Raw genomic sequence first — 21,253 nt, 5'->3', positions numbered from 1 at the left:
TTGCTCTGTTTAGTTGTAACCAGTCGCGTTGCTCTGCGTACTTAGCGTAACCAGTCACGCTGTTCTTGTCGCATAGACAAGCTTTGAAGCTACTGGAGTTCAATCTTGTCTGACATTAAAGAAAATAACTATATAAATGTTTTAGAGCTAACTTAATAAAATTGTTTACTGCAAGAAATAAAGATTGTTAACTTATACATCATACGTGCATGTATTCATTTGTGTGCGGACCTGTGTATGGGATGTTTTTCTATGGGATTAGATTTGTGCCAAAAGAAATTAACAAAAAATAGGAATTTGAGAGAACATAAAACTAATTTCAAACAAAAAATAGGAATTTGAGAGAACATAAAACTAATTTCAAAAATAAAACATATAACTTGCAATCAAATAATTTGTCAAATAGTGTAAAATATTGACATTGTTTTGTTTACGGTTCCCTCTGCTTCTCTCTCTAAGCTCAGACCTTTGCGCTGACTCGGCTTTGCGGTCTCTCTGCTGCTCTCTCTCGTTTGCGCTCCCTGATTTTTTGTTTGCAGTTTTGGCACCAACCTCTCGGGTGGGCGGGCTTTCTGAGCAGAGCGTCCCCATTCTCTGATTAGTTTTTGACTGACACAGATCAGTAGGCTCAGTGACCCGGAAGTTAAATGTAGGTAGCTGGCGCGCAAACGGAGAGAAGGAGAAGAACAACAACAAGAGTGACAAGAAGAACAAGAAGAAGAACTAATTAAATGTAAGTATTTATTACATACATATATTGTCTGTGAGTAACATTTTGTTGTGTTATAAGTTATAAGTAAAGCAAAGCAAGGTCTCGGAGAGGAAAGAGGGATTTAATTTAGCTTTCCTGTCAGAAAAGGCTGTATAACGGCAAGGTAAAGCACTGAGTGAGTGAGATTAGTTGAGATACTAAACGTTATGGTGCTTTTTATTCAGAGAGACGCCAGCTCCTCTACTTTTTACTCCCTTACTAGTATTTGTTTACAGGGCTGTATGCCCGATCCAATGTAGCGCCGACGGACAATGCGGTGTCTACGGTTACACACGCAAGTGTGATGATGTCATTTGTTAAAAATCACATAATTTACCCTGTGAATCAGGGGAGACTGATGGAGCTGCCTTGTTAATACCTTAACTGTCACCTTCTCTCTGTTGAACAGTGTAACACTGTGGGACCTGATCAGGACCAAACAGGGGGCTACATGCGGTCCCAGTAGGGTTACTGGCCTAGGTTTGTCTCTCTGAGCAGTATTGATCTAACTTGTTATAACTTACTGTCTTTCAGCCAATGGAGGATATTTTCAGGGATCAATGTGTTGATGCTGACCCAGATGATGGAGTGGTAGTGTCACAGATCGCCTGCCCCCTGTCAGACCTGAACCTTGCTGTCCTTCAGGGATTAATAAATCCCATGACATCGACATTGAGTCATCGGGAGCTTTATATTCAGACACTTGATCTTGTGCACAGACTATGTTCCTGCAGTTGAACTCCCAAAAACATGTAGTTTTTGTATTTTGTATTTTATTTTTTTCCTTTTGTACAATGTAAGGCATATAGAGTTACAACTGACCCTAACTGTAAGTTGAAATGACAAACTAAACTGCATTAAACATCAAGTTTGTGGCTATGCAAAGTTGTTGCAAAAGTTAATAACTAGATATATCAAAAACAAATCTTAGAAGTTTGGAAAAACACATTAAAATCAAACAGAGTTCACATACCCTTCAGTTTTAACAGTGAACAAAAAATGGAATATACCTTAGATTCTATAAAAGCCTGCACCGCATTTGATAGCAGTTTCCATATTTGCCTTGAAATCACAGTAATCAAGACAATGTGCAGTGGGAAATGTGATTGTCTGTGTGCATGCACTAACAACTGGGTAACAAATTGTGTGGTTTGGCATCCGTTCCACACATGTGTGGTCAAAGTGGACAGTGACAGCAAATGTCTCTCTCTCTGAGAGAAGTAGATGTCTGTGTGACTGTCCTGTCAACCACTGCATCACGTCCGGGACAGTGAGTGCATCCTCATCCTCTGCAGTTCCATCTGAGGACATTCAAAATGAGACAATGTCAAAATAGCTGAATCCAATCGAACAAAACCAGACAGACATGATATTACTTTGCAGCATCTATTTTGGGTCTGCAAAATTGCAAGATCCTGTTTACAAACTGGGAAAGGATACATTTTCTCAGCAGCGATCCAGTGGGTGTCAAGAGTTTTATTAAGTAAGTTATGTGCACGCTACAGTATTAAAGATTAATTTATTTAACTGGCTTCATCATTTGAAGCTTCAACAATTTTGTAGTGGTTGACAATAGTAATAGCAGTAATGCTGTACTAGTAAGGTTAATAATAGTAGTATTACTGGCAGCAGCAGACCAAATAATGTAATGGCACAGTGGCTGTAAAAAATATGCTGGATGTAGTTAGGCAAATTGAGAAGCACTGATTTAACCAAAGTGGGGTCTAGGAACCCCCGGTGCAGCTATACAAAATTTAAGTGGAAGGTGGCACAACAATAAAAAAGTAAATTACAGTGTAAAGGTGCTTTGCTAAGCACACTCACACCCCCTCCTCAATTCTAAGAATTGTCTGTCCTTTGCTGTATATTCTTCATACAAATGACTGTATAAGTCTCAAACATTTATCTCCCAGTTTTTTCTTATGGTGTAAATGTAAGGACAGGCAAGTAAACATAGCCGTATGAAAAAGCACCTGGGACTACACAAGCCAAGTCCTGCTGTCCCAAGGTTCAGAGCTGCAGCGCAACAGTTAGCTGCATACAGTTGTGCTACACCTGTGGAAGAAGTAATTGATGCTGACGTCTTCAAGAAACAGCTTAACGAAATACAAGCTCAGGTTGCTGTCATGCAGACTGCAACTCCACGTAAAGCCAAAGTCAACTGTCCTGACACAACTGAAATTGGCAAATTGAAAAGACAGATTGCTGACATTAAAGCACAGGTAGCTGATATGAAGAAAGCAACTAATGAAGCTAAAAGCGACCAACTAGAAGCAACAGAGATTAAGGCATTGAAACATCAGCTTGCCTTTCTTCAAGCACAGGTGAGCCCACCCCAAGCTCAGAGTCATCAGATGCTATCGCCTGCACTCTCAAGAGACTTCTCTGTGACAGCTCAACACCAGTCACCCAACAAGAGAGTGAGCGGACAGTCCAGTTCAGGGCCAACAGCAAACAGTAGGCCCCGTCCATGGTACTGTTTCCGTTGCGGTGGAGACGCTCACCTGGCAGTCAACTGTGAGAGTGAACCCAATCCCCTTCTCGTCGAGGAAAAGAGACAGCTGCTTAGAGAGAAACAACGACAATGGGATCAGCAACATGGCAGCACCGTCAACCAGCAGTTAAACTGCTAGAAGCCCCTGTTGCAGGGCAAACGGGAGCTAACAGATCAGCCAAACGCCCTAGAAAAACAAAGCAAGTGGCTAACAAGTGTGGTAATGCTAACACCACCTCCACCATATTGCCGCCCAAGCTGGTTGGAACGAAATGCACTGCTCAAGTCACTATTGAAGGTCACAAAGTTAACTGCCTACTAGATACGGGATCTCAGGTGACCACTGTCCCGCTATCATTTTTCCAGGCTCATCTGTCCCATCATTCCTTGAAATCCTTGGATGATCTTTTGGATGTAGAGCTGCAAATAGAAGGAGCCAATGGAGAGGCCGTACCTTACCTTGGGTACGTAGAACTCAACCTCTTGTTTCCAGAGGAGTTTTTGGGAAAAGAGACTGAAGTCCCTACGTTAGTGTTGGTTGTCCCTGATATGAACAGTGTGCCTCAAATCGTCATCGGCACCAATTCATTAGACGTCCTCTATTCCAGCTATGTTGAAAAGAATGATTGTCGCCCTCAGTCGTTCCTTCCTGGCTACAGAGTGGTTTTGAAAATCCTTGATGTACGGAAAAGGCAGGCAAGTACTGGAGCTCTTGGGCTGATCAAGGTACGAAACAACACCCCCGAAGTGGTGCCAGCGGGCAGCACAGTTGTCGTGGAAGGGCAGGTCCACATGAGCGGTGCTCACCAGGATAAGTGGGCAGTTGTAGAGGCCGCGTCTGTGTCATCCCTTCCTGGCGGATTGCTGGTTGCTAGCTCCCTGTGCACCATACCTGTCAAGTGCCCTGGCTCAATGTCAATCCTGCTGAGGAATGAGACTCAACATGTCACTATCCCTCCGAGGACAGTGTTGGCTGAGATTCATGCCGTTCAACAGGTGATGGGAAAGGAGCCCTCCGCTGATTTGACCGCTCCTGAGACCAAAGGGATGGAGTTTGATTTTGGGGATTCCCCTTTACCACCAGAGTGGAGAGAGCGAATCACAAGGCTGCTCAATAACATGCCTGAGGTCTTTTCTCAGCATGATATGGACTTTGGTCATACCAACAAAGGAAAGCATCACATCAAGCTGAGTGACAACACTCCTTTCAAGCACCGACCCAGGCCCATCCATCCGCACGATGTAGAAGCGGTCAAGAAACATCTTCAAGAACTGCTAGATTCTGGCGTCATACGTGAGTCTGAGTCCCCCTTTGCATCCTCCATTGTCGTTGTGCGAAAGAAAAATGGTTCTGTGAGGTTGTGCATCGACTTCAGGAAACTCAACTCACAAACCATAAAAGATGCTTACACCCTACCAAACTTAGAGGAAGTGTTCTCCCTCTTGACTGGCTCTAAATGGTTCTCAGTCCTTGATTTGAAATCGGGCTATTACCAAGTCGAAATGGAAGAGGCTGATAAACAGAAGACTGCGTTTGTGTGCCCCCTAGGCTTCTGGGAATTTAATAGAATGCCACAGGGGGTTACCAACGCGGCAAGTACGTTTCAGCGATTGATGGAGCGATGTGTGGGAGATCTCTGTTGATACCCCTCCAGTCGGGCAGGGGGCCGTGGCTCATCATGCTGGGGTCTCTACCACCTTTGCCGGGTGGTAGATTCTGCCTCCTGAAGTTCGGTAAAGTTGCGCTCTCCACGCTCCACGACTGAGCGCGCACGAGCATGCCACTGCATTTCCTCTGCACTCTGGTGGTTTAAAAACGAGGATAAAGTGTAACAATTATACGATGGCTTAATGGCTGTATGTATGTGTGTTGATGATATATGCACATAAATAAGGAGAATATTTAGTTATTTCCGCTGTGTTCTGCAGTGATCTAATGGAAGGTATTACATGCAATTGGGCCGTCTCCTCCTCCTGCGGTGACAGCGCTGATTCAATATTTCAAAATGATTTTGATTTAAGATACAAGTCAGATTTTAAAAGAAGGTGTTAATATGAAAAAAACTATCACTCATTAAAAGCGTCAAAAACATTGCTGGAGTTCATCATGATAACGCAGATCTAACGTATGATATGGAGTGTAATTTAATGTGTGCGAGTCATCAAAAATATATAGTTCTTCTCAGGTTTACTGCTGATTCCCTTCCAGTCTCCAGAATGTGCATACCGGTACGCATTCCTCAGAGTTTGCTTACGGGTACGCACACTTTCCCGTCAAGTTTGGTTTTTATAGATCACAACATTTTCGTGGAAAGTGGCGTACGCACGTTTCCAGCCCCGTTTTGTGCGTACGCAAGCTTTATAAATGAGGGCCCTGGCCAGTACCCGATAACCTCAAACATCTGCGCTCCTTCCTGGGTTTTTCTGGGTACTATAGACGGTTTGTGAAGGACTATTCAAAGATCACTAAACCTCTAAATGACCTCACAGTCGGGTACCCACCTCTCAGGAAAAACAATCAAGGAAGGGAAAAGACTCACCTGTACTTCCATCTGAAGGAATCCTTTGGGAAGAGGTGGACTTCAGAATGTCAAGGAGCATTCAAGGAGATCATTGACAAGCTCACCACCGCACCTGTCTTAGGATTCGCAGACCCTTAACTCCCATATGTCCTTCACACTGATGCAAGCGCGACCGGGCTCGGTGCGGCTTTGTATCAAGAACAAGATGGACGGATGAGGGCTATCGCTTTCGCAAGCAGAGGATTGACGAGGAGTGAGGTGAAATACCCTGCTCATAAATTGGAATTTCTTGCTCTAAAGTGGGCTGTCACTGCTAAGTTTAGTGATTATTTGTATGGTACTGACTTCACTGTTGTCACTGACAGTAATCCCTTAACTTACATCCTGACCTCCGCGAAGTTGGATGCCACGAGTTATTCAGCTCTATCGGTTGTCAGCTCTATCGACATACAACTTCAAGCTCGACGACCACATGGGGAGCTCCGGGATGATGCAGTGTCGAGGAAAGAGCGTGAAAGGATTAAACAGTTTACTCTACATTACCTGAAGGATCAGGAGACTCCAGATATTGTTCTTCCAGATGCAGTGAAGGCCATATGTGAGAGACATGATGTTGAGTGGTCTTATAAAAACTCCACCTGTCCATCAGTCACACTTGTCGAGTCTCTTGCCATCCATTCTGATGCTTTGCCCAGTGGTTTCCAGCAGGAAGATGATCATGGACTCCTTGTAATTGGTCATTGGACTGAAGAGGAGATAAGGGAAAAACAATGAGCTGATCCTGATCTCAGAGTGGTCATCGAGCACAAGGAGTCTGGAGATATGCCCTCACCAACCCTGAGACAAGAGCTTCCAGAACTTGTTCTGTGGCTCAGAGAATGGAAGCGTCTAGAGTTGAGAGATGGAGTGTTATACAGGGCAAGGCAAGAACATGGACAAGTCACACATCAGCTTGTTCTACCAGCTGAACTTAGAGCCACAGCATTGAGAGGCTTACATGATGATCTAGGTCATCTAGGCATAGAACGGACCCTCGACCTCGTGAGGTCACGATTCTATTGGCCGAGAATGTCAGCATATGTAGAGCAGAAGATCAAAATGTGTGAACGTTGTGTGCGCCGAAAGACTCCAAATGAGAGAGCAGCTCCTTTGTGTAACATCAAGGCCTGCAGGCCCTTGGAGTTGGTCTGCATGGACTTTCTATCGGTGGAGCCTGATCGTAGCAACACAAAGGATATATTGGTACTGACAGACCACTTCACTAAGTACGCAGTCGCGATTCCAACTCGAAACCAAAAGGCGCAGAAAACTTTCTGGTGCATTATGGATTTCCGGAAAAGCTTCTGAGTGACCAGGGTCCAGATTTTGAATCTCGCACCATAAAAGAACTGTGCTCCATCGCTGGCATCCAGAAGGTCAGGACCACTCCTTACCATCCCAGGGGAAACCCAGTGGAGCGATTCAATAGGACCCTCCTGCAGATGTTGGGTACTCTGGAAAACAAGGACAAATCTCATTGGAAGGAGTTTGTCAAGCCTCTAGTGCACGCCTATAACTGCACACGGAATGACGTGACCGGGTTCAGTCCCTACGAACTAATGTTCGGCAGACAACCACGGCTTCCACTTGATTTGGCATTTGGTCTACCTACCAGCTGTGAACCCAAGTCACATTCCCAGTATGTGCATGATTTAAAGGGCCGCCTAGAGGAAAGCTACCGAGTCGCCACAGAGAATGCCTCAAAGACAGCTGAGCGTAACAAACGGCGGTTTGACAGGAGAGTTGTTGAGTCCACTCTTGAAACAGGAGATCGTGTCCTTGTGAGGAACGTTCGGATAAGAGGGAAACACAAGTTGGCCGATAAGTGGGAATCAGACGTTCACATAGTAGTCAAACGTGCTGGTGACCTACCTGTGTATACTGTCAAACCAGAGGGAAAAGATGGACCACTTCGCACCTTACACCGTGACCTCTTGCTGCCGTGTGGGTTCTTGCCTGTGGCTGAGTCAGAGCAACCTCAGAAGCAGACTATCAGCAAACCTAGAACAAGGAGACAGTCAAGAATGGAAGTCTCAGCTGAGTCTGAGGTGGCAGATAATTCAGAGTCAGAAGACGGTGACTACTATTGCTACTTACCTGGAGAGACACTGAACACTGACTTTATTGAAACACGGTTTTTGACCCGGCCAGAGACAGTACCTGCTAGGGAGAGACATCTTGGAGAGACAAAACCACCAACCCTGTCTTCAGTTGGTTGGCTCCGTACTCCTGTTGACCTGGAAGAAAAGACAGTGACATTGATCTTGGAGAGGCAAGACAGAGAAACGGGGCGTGCACCTGAAAGAGGGACAGTACAGTGGAGGCCTGTGGAGATCATCCCATCCAAATCAGAGAAACCTCCAGCTTTCGGGAATGACACCTTAATTGAATCAGGCTATGAAAGATCAAACTGTTCTGGATGGAAAGGAACCTCAGCAGCTGTTGATCCGGAGGCTGAAGTCACCTCAGGGCACAGAGAAACTGATACCCCCAGAGTGAGAAGAGCCCTGTTTGGAAACTCTCAGGACGCCCCCTCTGACATTTCAAGACAAGAGGATGAGACCATACCTACCCAAGTGAGCGTGTTGGAGCCTCCTTCCCAACCAAACATTATGGATGAAAGCCTTCCTGTTTTTTCGGACCTGTCATTCAGTGATGACAGCAAGGACGAAGGATGCTCTGTCCATAAACCTTGTGAGGACGTGTCAGTGGACCAGACCAATGAGAGAACAGCAGCTGGGACATCTGGAAGAAGAACCCCTCCAGTCATGATGGGAGAGAGTGAGAGTGACAATGTTCCCAGACGTTCTCAGAGGCATCGAGAACAACCTGAACGACTACAGTATGGTCAACTGGGAAATCCCTTGCTGTCTATAGTCCAGTCACTTTTCCAAGGCCTCAACCTTGCTTTTGCCAACGCACTTCAGAACCATGGCTATGCAGACACCCCCCCCAGTAACCCCAAGGCCAATTCATAGTCATGTGGGTGTAATGGGACATACACACCTTCAGAAGGGGAGGGTGTAACCCAGGTTATTAGGTGCTTATTAGAAGTTAATTATTAGATCAATAAATTAATAAATTCATATTTTTATGTGACAGATAAATAAATAAACAGGGTTTGATTTAAAATAATCTCACGTAGGATGAATAAATATGATTTATGATTAAAATCTTAAATGTCCATAAATAGAAAAAAAGATTAGTATACACGTTTATTTATATTTGTTTCAAGAGAATATTTTGTTTATTTCAAGTGTGGCGAATGTGCCTTTCTCAAAGTGTAAAAGATTCGGGTGACATGAGGAGTTCACGTGTGTTAACGTAGCGTAACCAATCAGACGCCATCAGGGTGTACGTGACCTGTCGTTTTTTTTTCTCTCTCTGCCGGATCGTCGTCGAGGTGGCTGCATGCTAACTTTTTGCTGTGGATATTACCGTTTGAGAGCCAGATTACCCAAAGTTAGCTAGAGCTATTTTTATCATCGGCGCAGGGAGCGACGCTTTTTGTTGTGGGTTAATTAGCGGACCGTGTGTTTTGTGACGGAAACGAAGGAGAACGTGAGTAGTGTTTATTAGCGGCCATAGCGCTAGCTCATGCCATTAGCCACATGTACTTTGCTAAATTTATATTTGTTGGTTACACGTTACTGAACTCCCGTGTCCCTGTCTCTTCAAAAGCGAAACCTGGACTGATGAGAGCCATGTATTCTGCCTTGAACCCGGAGTATGTGTGTGTGTGTGATGTTTGAGCCTCTGGTGAGTAACTTTATTGATGTTAGTCTGATAAAATGGAGTTGAAATGTGCATCTGCTAATGTTGATATGGATTAACAAGGCATTAATTTCATGTGCATTGTGGAAAAATAGCTTTATATTACGGTGTTTATTTACATTACCCTCACTCTGTGTGTTTTCCTTGAGAGTGAGCAGGGGTAAAAAAAGGAAAAAAGAGGAGATGAACGGAAAGAAATGTTAAGCCATTTTTGTCTCATGTTAATATTGAGAAATGTGTTCATTGAATGTACGATAAAGTATAGTTAAACAGATTAAGAAACAATGTTACAGTATAAATATGTGTGTTTATATGCATTTATTTAGATTTAAAAGTATATTTTATTTATATGAATGTTATAGTAATCCTCTTTTTGGCCTTTATAGGCCGGGTTTTTTTTGTTGTCCTTTTCTTTTCCTTCTATGGAATCCTGGGTTTGAGACCTGCATGAAGACTTCTTCTGCTGGGATTCCTCATATTCTGTAAAGGTAGAGGGGAACCTCAGTGGTCGTGGCGAGCCACCCAAACAGCTAGAGACTGTGATTTACTTTGTGATGGGATTTTATTGAGAACTCTTGTAGACAATTTATGTGGTTGCTGACAATGCAATTTATTTTTTTACATTTTTTCTAACAATATACCACAGTTAAAACCTTACCTGTTGGTCGTGTGAATTCTTTACTCTGTCACTCAACGCATATTGCTAATACCCCTTTCTCCTATAGCGATCTAGTCTTCTGATTTTCTTGTCCACGAGGTGATTAATGCACTGGTGAAGTAAACGTATCTGTATCACTCAGTTTTTACAATAGACCGTTAGAGCTGAGGCGGGCTACATAAACACTTGCCTTCAAGCTCCTGCAGGAAATCCTGGAAGTTATTTAGGATCTGTGCCTCTCTTGCATTCTTCATGGTACCACTTTCACTCATTGTGTGGGCCAAGTGCGACACAATGTAGTACGAGTCCACCTGAAAAACACATTCAGGAAGAAGAAAAATGAGTGTATGAGTGTATTAGCTTCATTTTGTCGATCTAAAATATAAGATGATTTCAATCAAGCCTGCTATACTTAGAACCACAGGCGCACCAACATTTTCATTTTCATACCTTTTCATCATCACCAGCTACGAAGAGGTCACGGCAAACTGCTCTGTTCCTTTCCATGACACCTATTAGGCCGTAAAGTTGCAGTCCCTCACGAAGCTGCCTCAGCATGACTGTTCGTCTTGCAGCTTGGTGCAGCACAATTGCTCTTCATATGGATACAAAAGAAAAACATATGTCATGTACAGGGTTCCCCCATTTATTAGTAGTCAAGTAAATTCTAAAACGTATGTAATTATTTCAATGACGCAATATCATTTATGTGATTTTTAACAAATTACATCATCACACTTGCGTGTGTAACCGTAGACACCGCATTGTCCGTCGGCGCTACATTGGATCGGGCATACAGCCCTGTAAACAAATACTAGTAAGGGAGTAAAAAGTAGAGGAGCTGGCGTCTCTCTGAATAAAAAGCACCATAACGTAAAAATGGCTGGCCACTGCTTTGTAAATGGCCTCCTGGCCCTCTGGGAAGTGGCCAGCCATTTTAAGCAGACAGTCTTTAGACTGGCAGTGTTTTAACGCCTGTTATGTAAAAATGAGGTAAAGTGTAATAAAGATGCTTCTTCTGCATTTTTAGGGTGTGCTACAACTCTCTGGTCCTGTGCTAAAAAACTGTCAGCCTCTGTAGCACTAGTGCTATGTGCTGAAAAAGTTAACGTACAGCCCTGCTCTTTGTAGGTCAGGTTTTTTTTCCGGGGACATCATTAGATGAGGTCCAAGCCACGTCCCACCGTCTAGTGGAGAGCTTCAGCTGGTTCGTGTGAAGTTTCCAGAGATCCAGAGATTGTTTCCAGATCCCAGATCCGTAGATTCCCAGCGTGAGCTGGGTGGCGAGCCGCATCCAAACTACTGTTGCTGAACTCTGGGAGTGGTGAAGGATTCCTTCATTCCCCCTTCCTCACGGACTGTGTGTTAGGACAGAACAAATATACATTGATACACTTGACACGGATCCGAAGAAACAAGGGCCCCAACGGTAACTTTGGGACACAAAAAGGGTTTTATTTTGCCGGCTTTATTATTTTAGTTTATTTTTCATTCAATGCCTTGCAACAAACTGTTGTATTTTCATTGTGTTATTGTTCAATAATAGTAAGTGGCCACACCAAAAACTCAAACCATTGCCTGTGTTTTTTGATTACACAACAACAAGGGCTCTCACTAGCTTATAGTCTTCTGTTACTGGTCCATCTCTTAGCATTGACTATTACTTACCTGTGCTCTGTTATAACATCGTAATAAGGGTTACAATGGTGTGGTGTGGAGGCTGATAAATCTGGGGAGGCTGATTAACGGCTGCTAAACATACTAAAGGAAGGATAGGACAAACATATTTAAGGAGAGACACTAACAATGAAGATGAAGGTGTGTCATTGGGTAAATTGCTATTTGGTAGACGAGACAAGCTGATGAGAACGGCTGATTTCATGATTCACAGACCCAACTATGATAGCAAGGAAATGATGAGCATGTGTGTAGAGTGAATGGTGGGATGTGTGAGAAATGATAGCGTAAGCATGTCAAAATATAGTCTTCCTGGCTGAACCTATCCTAGTCATAAAATAGTATATGTCAAATGAGTTAATCAGTAGTTAAACTCAGTGTTATCTCTTTATACATCGAGCAGGACTAGAACTCATTATTTTCAGAGTCAATGAATGTGAGAATCCAAACATCACTAGGAGCAAGTGTTACAGCGCCACAGTGGAAAGGAAAAAAACTGCCTTTAGGCAGAAACCCTGAGCCAACCAGGTTCTTGGGGCTATTTACATTTGATAAAAAATGTAATGCAAATGTCATGAAATAGTAGATTGTACAAAAGTTAATATGTAATGTAAGGGAAATGTAATGTGAAATTACGGGTGTTTTTGCTTGCATTTTGAATGATGGTGAACCTTGGAGTTAAATTGGATTCAATGAGGCAACTTTTTATTTTATTTTTTTTATTTTTTTTTAAGATTATTTTTTTGGCTAGAGTGCCATGCAAGCCTTTTTATTGTTTTTTTGTAGAGAGAGACAGTGTGGAAAGGGGAGATAGAGGGGGAAGACATGCGCGAAAGAGATCGCCGGGCCGGGAGTCGAACCCCTGATCTCCAACTTTTATACTTGGATGATGTACTGGGAAATGGTTCATGTGTCATAAAAAAAAAAAAATGTTTTCATTATTTAATGGTGGTTATGCTTACACTGATGTTAGATTCTTCAGTTTGTGCTGTTGAAGATGAAATATTTACCTCAAGTCAATATTTGAGACTTCACCTGCATCCTCGATGACTGTTTGCCCAGAGGCCTTCTTCATTTTCCAGTTTGGACGTCCTGGAATCCTTTCCTGAGGGTGGAGGATGTGAGGAAGAGTCATGAGGAGAGAGGAGTCAAGGCAAAAGGTATTCAACTTTTAATGGTTGTTCATTTAATACTACATCAGATACTCTACTCCTTCACCGTATTCTTCTACGTTAAAGCCAGCAACACAATGTAGTGTTGGCTTTTCAGCATCCAGCATTCACACCACAATTTCTTCAAAAAACTCCCGTATTGTGAGCTTGACCGGCCCCCTTGTGGGAGGAGGGCGGGGGGGCATAAATGCTCTCTGACTTGTTCCCTGGAGCGACAGGTGTCTCATCAGGTTTTTGGTCTGTGTCAGCTGGTGTGCTTTACGTTGAGAAGAACACAGTGGGTATTGGGATCGCCAGCCAACGCCATCATGGTCAGTCTGCTTCAAACGCAGTGCGTTTCCTCTCTGAGGAACTCCAGAATGACTTTAAGAGCCGCTGCTCTGGGCTTCAGTAAGAGAAACTACAGCAGCGACAGGACGCCTTCAACAGAGTATCTGCACCAAAGTCTTGTACCATCGATGCATTACCAGAAGAGTCTACCCAAGTAAGGAGCCACAAACACATTTTCACATTACAGTTGACACATGTAAACCAATAAATGAGTAATTTACCATCTGTGATGAGTTTAATACATGCTCATGGGACATCTATTGTTCTGTAGACGTAAAGTGTGAATTCAGGTTATTCAGGGTTGGAAAGGGACGTTTGTTCAACATCTTCTCATCAACTACATAAATGTTTCTTAGATGATCCAATAGGAATCGAGACACGTATGAAACCGTCTTATTTCAGCTTCTTAGTTTAACTACTTCTTTCAAAAGTAATGTCACAGATGTTGTCACAGTGTGTAAATGACGGAGGTATGGACCTAAAACAAGTGCAGCCAATTTGATGGAGCTGAATTAATAGTAGCCTTATCTATATTTTACAGGTGCTATGCTTAAGTTTCTCACCACAAGCAGCACAGACTCCAGCCAGTCAGCCAGTGGAGGGACAGAGCCAGCTTCATGTAGGACAGGCACAGATGAGCCAACATTGAAGACTGTATGATTGGTTGTTTACACATTTAGTTTGACCAACAGTTGCCGACAGGGCAATATGTTTAAAGGGGGGATGAGTGGAAGCACTGGGTGTTAGGTGCGACTGTTGACATTTTTTGGAGTTCAGTTAGGAGGGCCACTTAGCAGAATTTTGCCTAGGGCCCCATGGAGGTCTGAACCGGCTCTGTCCCCCCAGGCACAAAAAGAATGTGGCTGCACCTGAAAATTAAACTTAAGAATTTTGCGTAAATACGTAGACTAAGGCATATGGTTTTAATCATATTTCACATATTAAACAGTAAATATAAGCTTCTATTTCAATACAGAAATGTCCTTAGACATTTCAGAAATCTCACTTTCGCAAAAACAGAGCTCTGCAAAGAATCTGCATTATGTCTGCGATATGAAATGTTGAAAATGTTGTTTAGATATGTGATCAGTAGGAAAAACGGTGATCAAAATTCTTTCGACACAAAGCTGCTAGAATCACTTTTATTTCCATATCAATGAGGTTGACGAGGACAGATGTCTGAATTCATATTGGATCATCAAAGAAAGATTCATGTAGTCGTTGAAACGATGTTGACCAAACATCCCGTTCCAACCCCGAATAACCCTGAAAGGTGTGGTGAAGCTCAGGTATGGAGTATTAACAGTTATGATGGGCACTTTTACAAACACGTCATTGTGTTACAGCCAGTGTTGGTAATAACGGCGTAAGAGCACAGCAACCGTAAAAACACAGCAATCCATCAATAGTGTCAAATATAAAAACCAATAATCTGTTCTGCCCTGTGACATTAAGGCTACCCATACCGAAGCTGGCGGATACTCTCAGGAGGTATTTAGCTGCCCAGAAGATTCTGTTGGATGATGACCAGTTCAGGTAGGTTTTTAAAAAGACAATCACTTTTTGACAATTTCATATTTGAAACTTGCTTATCTATTCTCACTTAAATCTTATTTGGACGATCTTGGTTGTGTATCCTTAGAACAACAGAGAAACTTGCACTGGATTTCCAGAACGGTGTGGGGAAGCAGCTGCAGGAGGAACTGGTAGCTCAAGACAAAATCAATAAGCACACAAGCTACAGCTCAGGTGAATCTGCCATTCTGATAACTACCCTGAATTTGAATGCATCTCATATTTGTACAATCACTAATGATTCTGGTTAAATAACTCTTTTTCTTCAGGACTATGGTTTGACTTCTACCTTTGTAGTCGTGCCCCTTTGGTGTTGAAGACCCCACCTTTGGTATCAATGCCTGACCCTAAAACAGAGTACAATGACCAGCTTGTTCGGGCAACTAATGTGGTGTGTTCAGCAATCCGCTTCATGAAAACACTACGAGCTGGATTTCTGGAGCCAGAGATTTTCCACCGCAACCCAGCAAAGAGTGACACAGATGGTTTCAAAAGGTTCATCCGCTGGGTCCCGTCCTCTCTGTCTTGGTATGGAGCTTACATGGTGAATGCTTCCCCCATGGACATGTCTCAGTACTTTCGCCTCTTCAACACAACTCGGATCCCTAAGATTGGGAGAGATGAGCTCTTCACAGAGGAGACAGCGCGACATCTCCTCGTAATGAGGAAAGGCAACATGTACGTGTTTGACGTTGTAGACAGAGATGGGAATCTAGTGAAGCCTGCAGAGATTCAGTCCCATTTGAAGTACATTTTGTCCGACCCAACGCCAGCAGCTGCCTTTCCTCTCGGGGTCCTGACCAGCGAGGACAGGGATGTGTGGGCCGGGCTGAGAGACAGACTGATAGCGGCTGGAAACGCAGAGGTTTTACGGATTGTTGACAGCGCTCTCTTCTGTCTCTGTCTGGATGATGAAAGCATGAGGGACAAAAACCACCTCTACCACAACATGCTGCTTAGCGACGGCTGCAACCGGTGGTACGACAAGTCCTTCAGTCTCATTCTGACCAAAGACGGACAGGCAGCCATTAATTTTGAACACTCCTGGGGCGACGGGAAAACTATCCTTCGATTTCAGAATGAGATCTTCAAAGATATGACGGAGCGGCCGCAGGTCCACCCGGGCTCGGCTGCTGCTGCTGTGGATTCAGCGTCTGCTGTGCACAGACTGCAGTTCAACCTGGACAGCGAGTTGGAGAGTGGCATCAACAAAGCCAAGGACAACTTTGACTCAACTGTATCAAAACTCAGCATTGATAACATGAGGTTCGAGAAAGGCAAGGCACAGTTAAAGAAGAGCAAGTTGAGTCCAGATGCTATAGTCCAGCTGGCTTTTCAAATGGCTTTCCTGAGGCAGTATGGACAGACGGTTATCTCGCATGAGGCCTGTAGCACTGCAGCGTTCAGACATGGCCGCGTAGACACCATCCAGACAACCACCATACACACACAACGATGTTCACACGCCTTTGTTCACCAGCCAGGCAAACACAGCGTGGAACAACTACAGGCCATGCTGACCGAGTGCTCTAAGTGTCATCGTCAGCTCGTCAAGGAAGCTTCTATGGGTGTGTATATGACATGTCTACTTGCTTTTGAAGAATTACAAGTGTGTTATTTGTGAACTATTCAAAGTGTTGTCCTGTAGACACATTTCTGAAAACATGCCCTGAAGGATTTTCATTACACTTTTACTGTAAGATATTCCTCCCGTAAGTAATGTTATAAGGTGCTTAGGAAATCATGTGTCCAGTTAATATCTTCCAATATGTTCTCCTAAGATAACGACTATGTTGCTGTGTATGTGCACAAGATTTCCTTTTTTAAATAAGGGATTTCGGAATTGGTCTCACAACAAACAGACGCCCTTTGGTCTTGCTGAACTCACCATTGCTTTTGTTTCTCACTAGGTCAAGGTTTTGAGTTTCACCTGTTTGCCCTGCAACACCTGGCCAATTCAAAGAACCAGGCTCTGCACAGCTTTTACACAGATCCAGCGTTCGCTGCCATGTACAACAGCATCATCGCCACCAGCACCATCACTAGTCCAGCAGTGTTTTTCATTGCCCTCATCCCGGCTGTGCCTGATGGTTTTGGTATTGGCTACGGTGTCCATGAAGACTGGATCGGCTGCACTGTGTCAAGCTACCCGACTCGAAATGTCCATGAATTCCTGCAGTGTGTCCACAAGTCCTTACAGGACATTTTCACTGTTGTGGAAGGGAAGGCACTCAGCTAAGAAACAAGTGTTTGTCATCAAAATGTTTGATTTAAGGAGCAGTGGTGAGTGCAATAATCATTCTCATCTTCTTTTCTTGGTTTTTGTCTTGTGAACTTCCTGTTTTATTTTGAAAATCAAACTCTCGTTTCAGGCCACTTGCCCTTCGACATGTGTCCCCGGTCTGATGTCATCCCTGATTCCTGATTGTTTCCACCTGTTTCCCTCTCATACACTACTTCCCCTCTGTTAAATAGTCTGTGCCAGTGCGTCTCTTTCCTTCGTCTGTCGATCACCCCAGCCCTTAGTCGCAGTCTTGCCTTGTTAAGTATCGATATTCATGTTTGATTTTTGTTCTGTAATGCCTCAAATAGAGTGATGATTTTTGTTTTAAATTTTTGATAGTACAGATCAGTTCTCGTTTTCATAGTTTTCATTTTGATTTCTTTGTTTTCTCGGTCATGTAGAACAGTCAGGTTCAGGTTTCATAGCCCATTTATTGGTCTCTCTGTCTCAAAGATTTACAGAATAAAAGCCTGTCGAATTTTGATTCTGCCTTGCATCTGAATCCTCTTTTTAGACCAGGTCTGAAATATTTTTGTTTGTTATTAGATGATTGAGACTTGAAATGTGTTCTTTGAAGGGTTTATCTTGTTTATCAAAATTCATGAGCATTTTGAAAAACAAAGTTTATATAGCCAGCCACTGAATGAGTGTCATGACATTTAATATAAAAACTGGAAAGAATGTTATTGGTATGTTGTTAAATGTGAATAGTATTACCATTAAACTGATTAAATCCAAGACATTTGTCTCTCAAGTCAGCAGTGTACTGTAGCCTGATGTTAGGTGCTTTGTTTATTAAACGAAGTGACATAAAAAGAGTGCTCGTTTTTATGTAGCAGCAGTTTTTCAACACAGATTACAATATGCAGTCAGCTGCTGTGCCTTATTAAATGTTGAAAAAAAAATATTATTCCCAAAATCAAAAGTGAAAAAAGGAACAGTAATCCCACATCCATCCATCCATCCATCTATCCATTGTCTACCGCTTATTCTGTATTCAGGGTCACGGGGGGCCTGGAGCCGATCCCAGCTGTTTTTATCTATTTTTTTAGTGATGTCCAAATGAAGCTTCGTGAGGCATTTTCTTTATTTTCTGAGCCCAATAGATGGCGCTCTCTGTTCAACAAAGGGTTGAAAGCAATGGAAATATATCGGCCTTCACCCCTTTGTTGAACAGAGAGCGCCATCTATTGGGCTCAGAAAGTAAAGAAAATGCTTCACGAAGCTTCATTTGGACATCACTAAAAATCACATAATAGTACGTCAACAATGCTAGTAAAAAGTCATAGTATAGTTCATTCATGAAACAAGAAAATGAAGATAAGATAATTGTTTATTATAATCAGATGTTGCGTCATATGCTCAGATGAAACTTCCCTGAGCAGCAGTAAGATAATTCCCACTGTGGAGATGATGCTGATGATGATTCTGCTGAGAATGGTGTAGCCCAGGCTATAAAGTGACATTATTTTGTTGAAACTATCCATCCATCCATCCATCCATCCATTTTCTACCGCTTATCCTGTATTTAGGGTCGCGGGGGGGCTGGAGCCGATCCCAGCTGTCATTGGGCGAAGGCAGGGTACACCCTGGACAGGACGCCAGTCTATCACAGGGCCTGTTGAAACTATTCCTTTAAAATAATTCCTTTTTATTTGTGAAAGAAACAATTTATGGAAAAAAAGTCATTAAAATTCTAAAAGCAGTTTATTTTCTTTTGGAATAAATGAATAGATGATTCATGAATAGTTCATTTTATTTTGAAATATATTAATTCATTGAAATTGATTTATATGCACCAACAACTGTTAAAAACGGAGTTAAAAATGGTTAAAATGGAGAAAAGGAGAAATAGAGGGAGATAGGAAAAAAGAGTTGCTACAGAGGGCTACGTAGAACGAGCCAATCAGTGAACCCCGGCGAGCTCAGGTGATCAAACCCGTAGGGTCACGTTCAGTCGGTTCTGCGGTCATGTTCACCTCCACTGCCTCATGTGCTATCTGATCCAAACCGAGAGTAAACCCGTTGCCATCCATGGGGTAAGACATGAAAATAATGTTCCAAACCGAGTTGTAGTAATTCTTGATGATGATAAGCACTGGTTGACCGGTATACTGTCAACATTTAAACTTTGTAGAGCTCCGTGAGACCGGATGATTTCCGCCGACCTGGCGAGGGTAAATGCTGAAACCGTGCTCCTAGCTTGATCACTCGGTGAGTGAAAATACCCCTTAACCTGTTCGGTTAACTTGGAATGTATCTTATATTCATGTGTAACCTGTTTGGTTGTGTGTAAAGCAGCTAAAAGCTAGTTAGTCTGCGCAGATAGCCATGAAAAAAAGCTAACGGTGCTAACAGTGCTATAGCCACCATAGACTGTGTGTTGTGATGCTAATGGCCCATTGACTTGTGTATAGCCCCTTAGCTCATTTGGTGTCATATGCAAATTATTGTTTTATTGTGTTTTATAGTTGTTTACTTCAGAATATTTTTCCAAGCTGTTGTTCAACTACATATGTTGAGAGAATAAGATGATGGTGAGACTATTGATATGTGTGTGTGCTTGTGGTAAATGCAGAGGTAAATGTTTGGTGCAGTTTCTCACTGTTACCGGTATAAGGGGAGACATATAAGCAGTACTCGAGTTGAGGATAAACATCAAGTAGGTGTAATTCCCTTTCCCTTCCTTTTGGTAAAATATATTGTGAAGGGGGAGAAATAGTGATTTAATTTTTACTTCTAACACAATAAATATGGTCAAAATCATCCCCCTTCTGAAACGGCCATCCCCCCTTCCCATTCCCTGCGTAATTTTATCAATGAATGTGGAAATATTACCACTATTTCAAGATTTACTTTTTGCGCGTATTGAGTATGCTAAAATTACCGTGGATGAGTTTTTTTTTAAATTGCCGTCACGTCAGTCAGCGACATAGCAGCGCCGTGCTGGTGGTGATTTCAGCATCATGGCCAAGCGACAAGGACAGCTTGATCTACAGGACTTCGGATTTAAGAGGGCAAAAAGTAGCACTGAAGGTAAGTCAGGAGTCAGGAATACTTTTGATATGTCACCAAAGGTGGACTCTCTGGACAGAGGCGATGACAACACAGTTAACAATGTACGTTACATGCATCTAGCTAGCTAACGTCAGGTCAGAGTTTATGTATGGTCTGCACTTCGCACTGAAGACGCTGACGTTTAGCAGGTAGGCACTTTATTCTGGACAAATTCAATGAGAGCAAAAGTTCAGGATTCTGTCTTCATTCAGAAGCAGCCTCGCTCAGTCAGGGAGAATGCAGACGGAGGAATGCGAAATGCTATAGCCACCACTATCCAATAGAGGGCGCACTTACCATGAAATGGCTGAACATTACAAGATTTTGGTGAAATAAACTCGCATACATAGCCACAAAATAGAAAGGGGAAAGGTTAAAAGGTTTCACCTGGAATATCTTACTGGAATAGTAAGGATTGTTCTAATTGAATATGGGGCTAGGGGACAGCCCACTTATTTTATCCAAAAAACATAACTTGACAGCACTTGACTGTCTGCTCCTTCTAACAAAATCATAATGTCATTGTTTTCTTCATATAGAGGATTACCATGCAAGCAGGACTGAGAGAAGAGGAGCCTAGAGCTGGAGGAGAAACAGGTTTGATCAAGATTTCTAAATAGACACTTTTGAAGAGGAGGAAATGTAACCCTAACTGGTCAGTTATTCATTTTACTTCCCCTCTTTTGTCTTTTGTTTTGCCACCTCAAGTTTAAGAAATGTCAGGTGGTGTTATGTATTTGTATTATATGTATTATTTTCAGATTTTGTAAATGGTGCATTTGTTTAATTCATTTGTTCTTGTACTTGAATTAAAATGAACTACACTTGAGAGGATTCATGTTAATTTACAATGTTTTGTACGGTTTTGTTTCAACATTTAATAGATGTATTCGCAATAGACTTATAGGTATCATGAGTCT

At 42.7% G+C, this 21,253-nt stretch overlaps 1 protein-coding gene across 1 annotated transcript; it reads left to right on the top strand.

Annotated features, from left to right (window-relative positions):
* Positions 1-13,382: 13,382 nt before the first annotated feature.
* LOC311014834 (carnitine O-palmitoyltransferase 2, mitochondrial-like) lies at positions 13,383-17,468 on the top strand. Its single transcript, XM_084011674.1, has 5 exons — positions 13,383-13,571; positions 14,873-14,953; positions 15,060-15,166; positions 15,262-16,560; positions 16,903-17,468. Exons 1-5 carry the CDS (start codon positions 13,396-13,398, stop codon positions 17,229-17,231), a joined length of 1,992 nt encoding a protein of 663 aa, XP_083867800.1. The 5' UTR covers positions 13,383-13,395; the 3' UTR covers positions 17,232-17,468.
* Positions 17,469-21,253: the final 3,785 nt, after the last annotated feature.

The sequence above is a fragment of the Eutrigla gurnardus genome (assembly GCF_963514095.1).
Source record: "Eutrigla gurnardus genome assembly, chromosome: 6".
Taxonomy (NCBI): Eukaryota; Metazoa; Chordata; class Actinopteri; order Perciformes; family Triglidae; genus Eutrigla; species Eutrigla gurnardus.
Note: the sequence above shows the minus strand (reverse complement) of the source record. Positions and strands in the feature narration are given on the sequence as shown.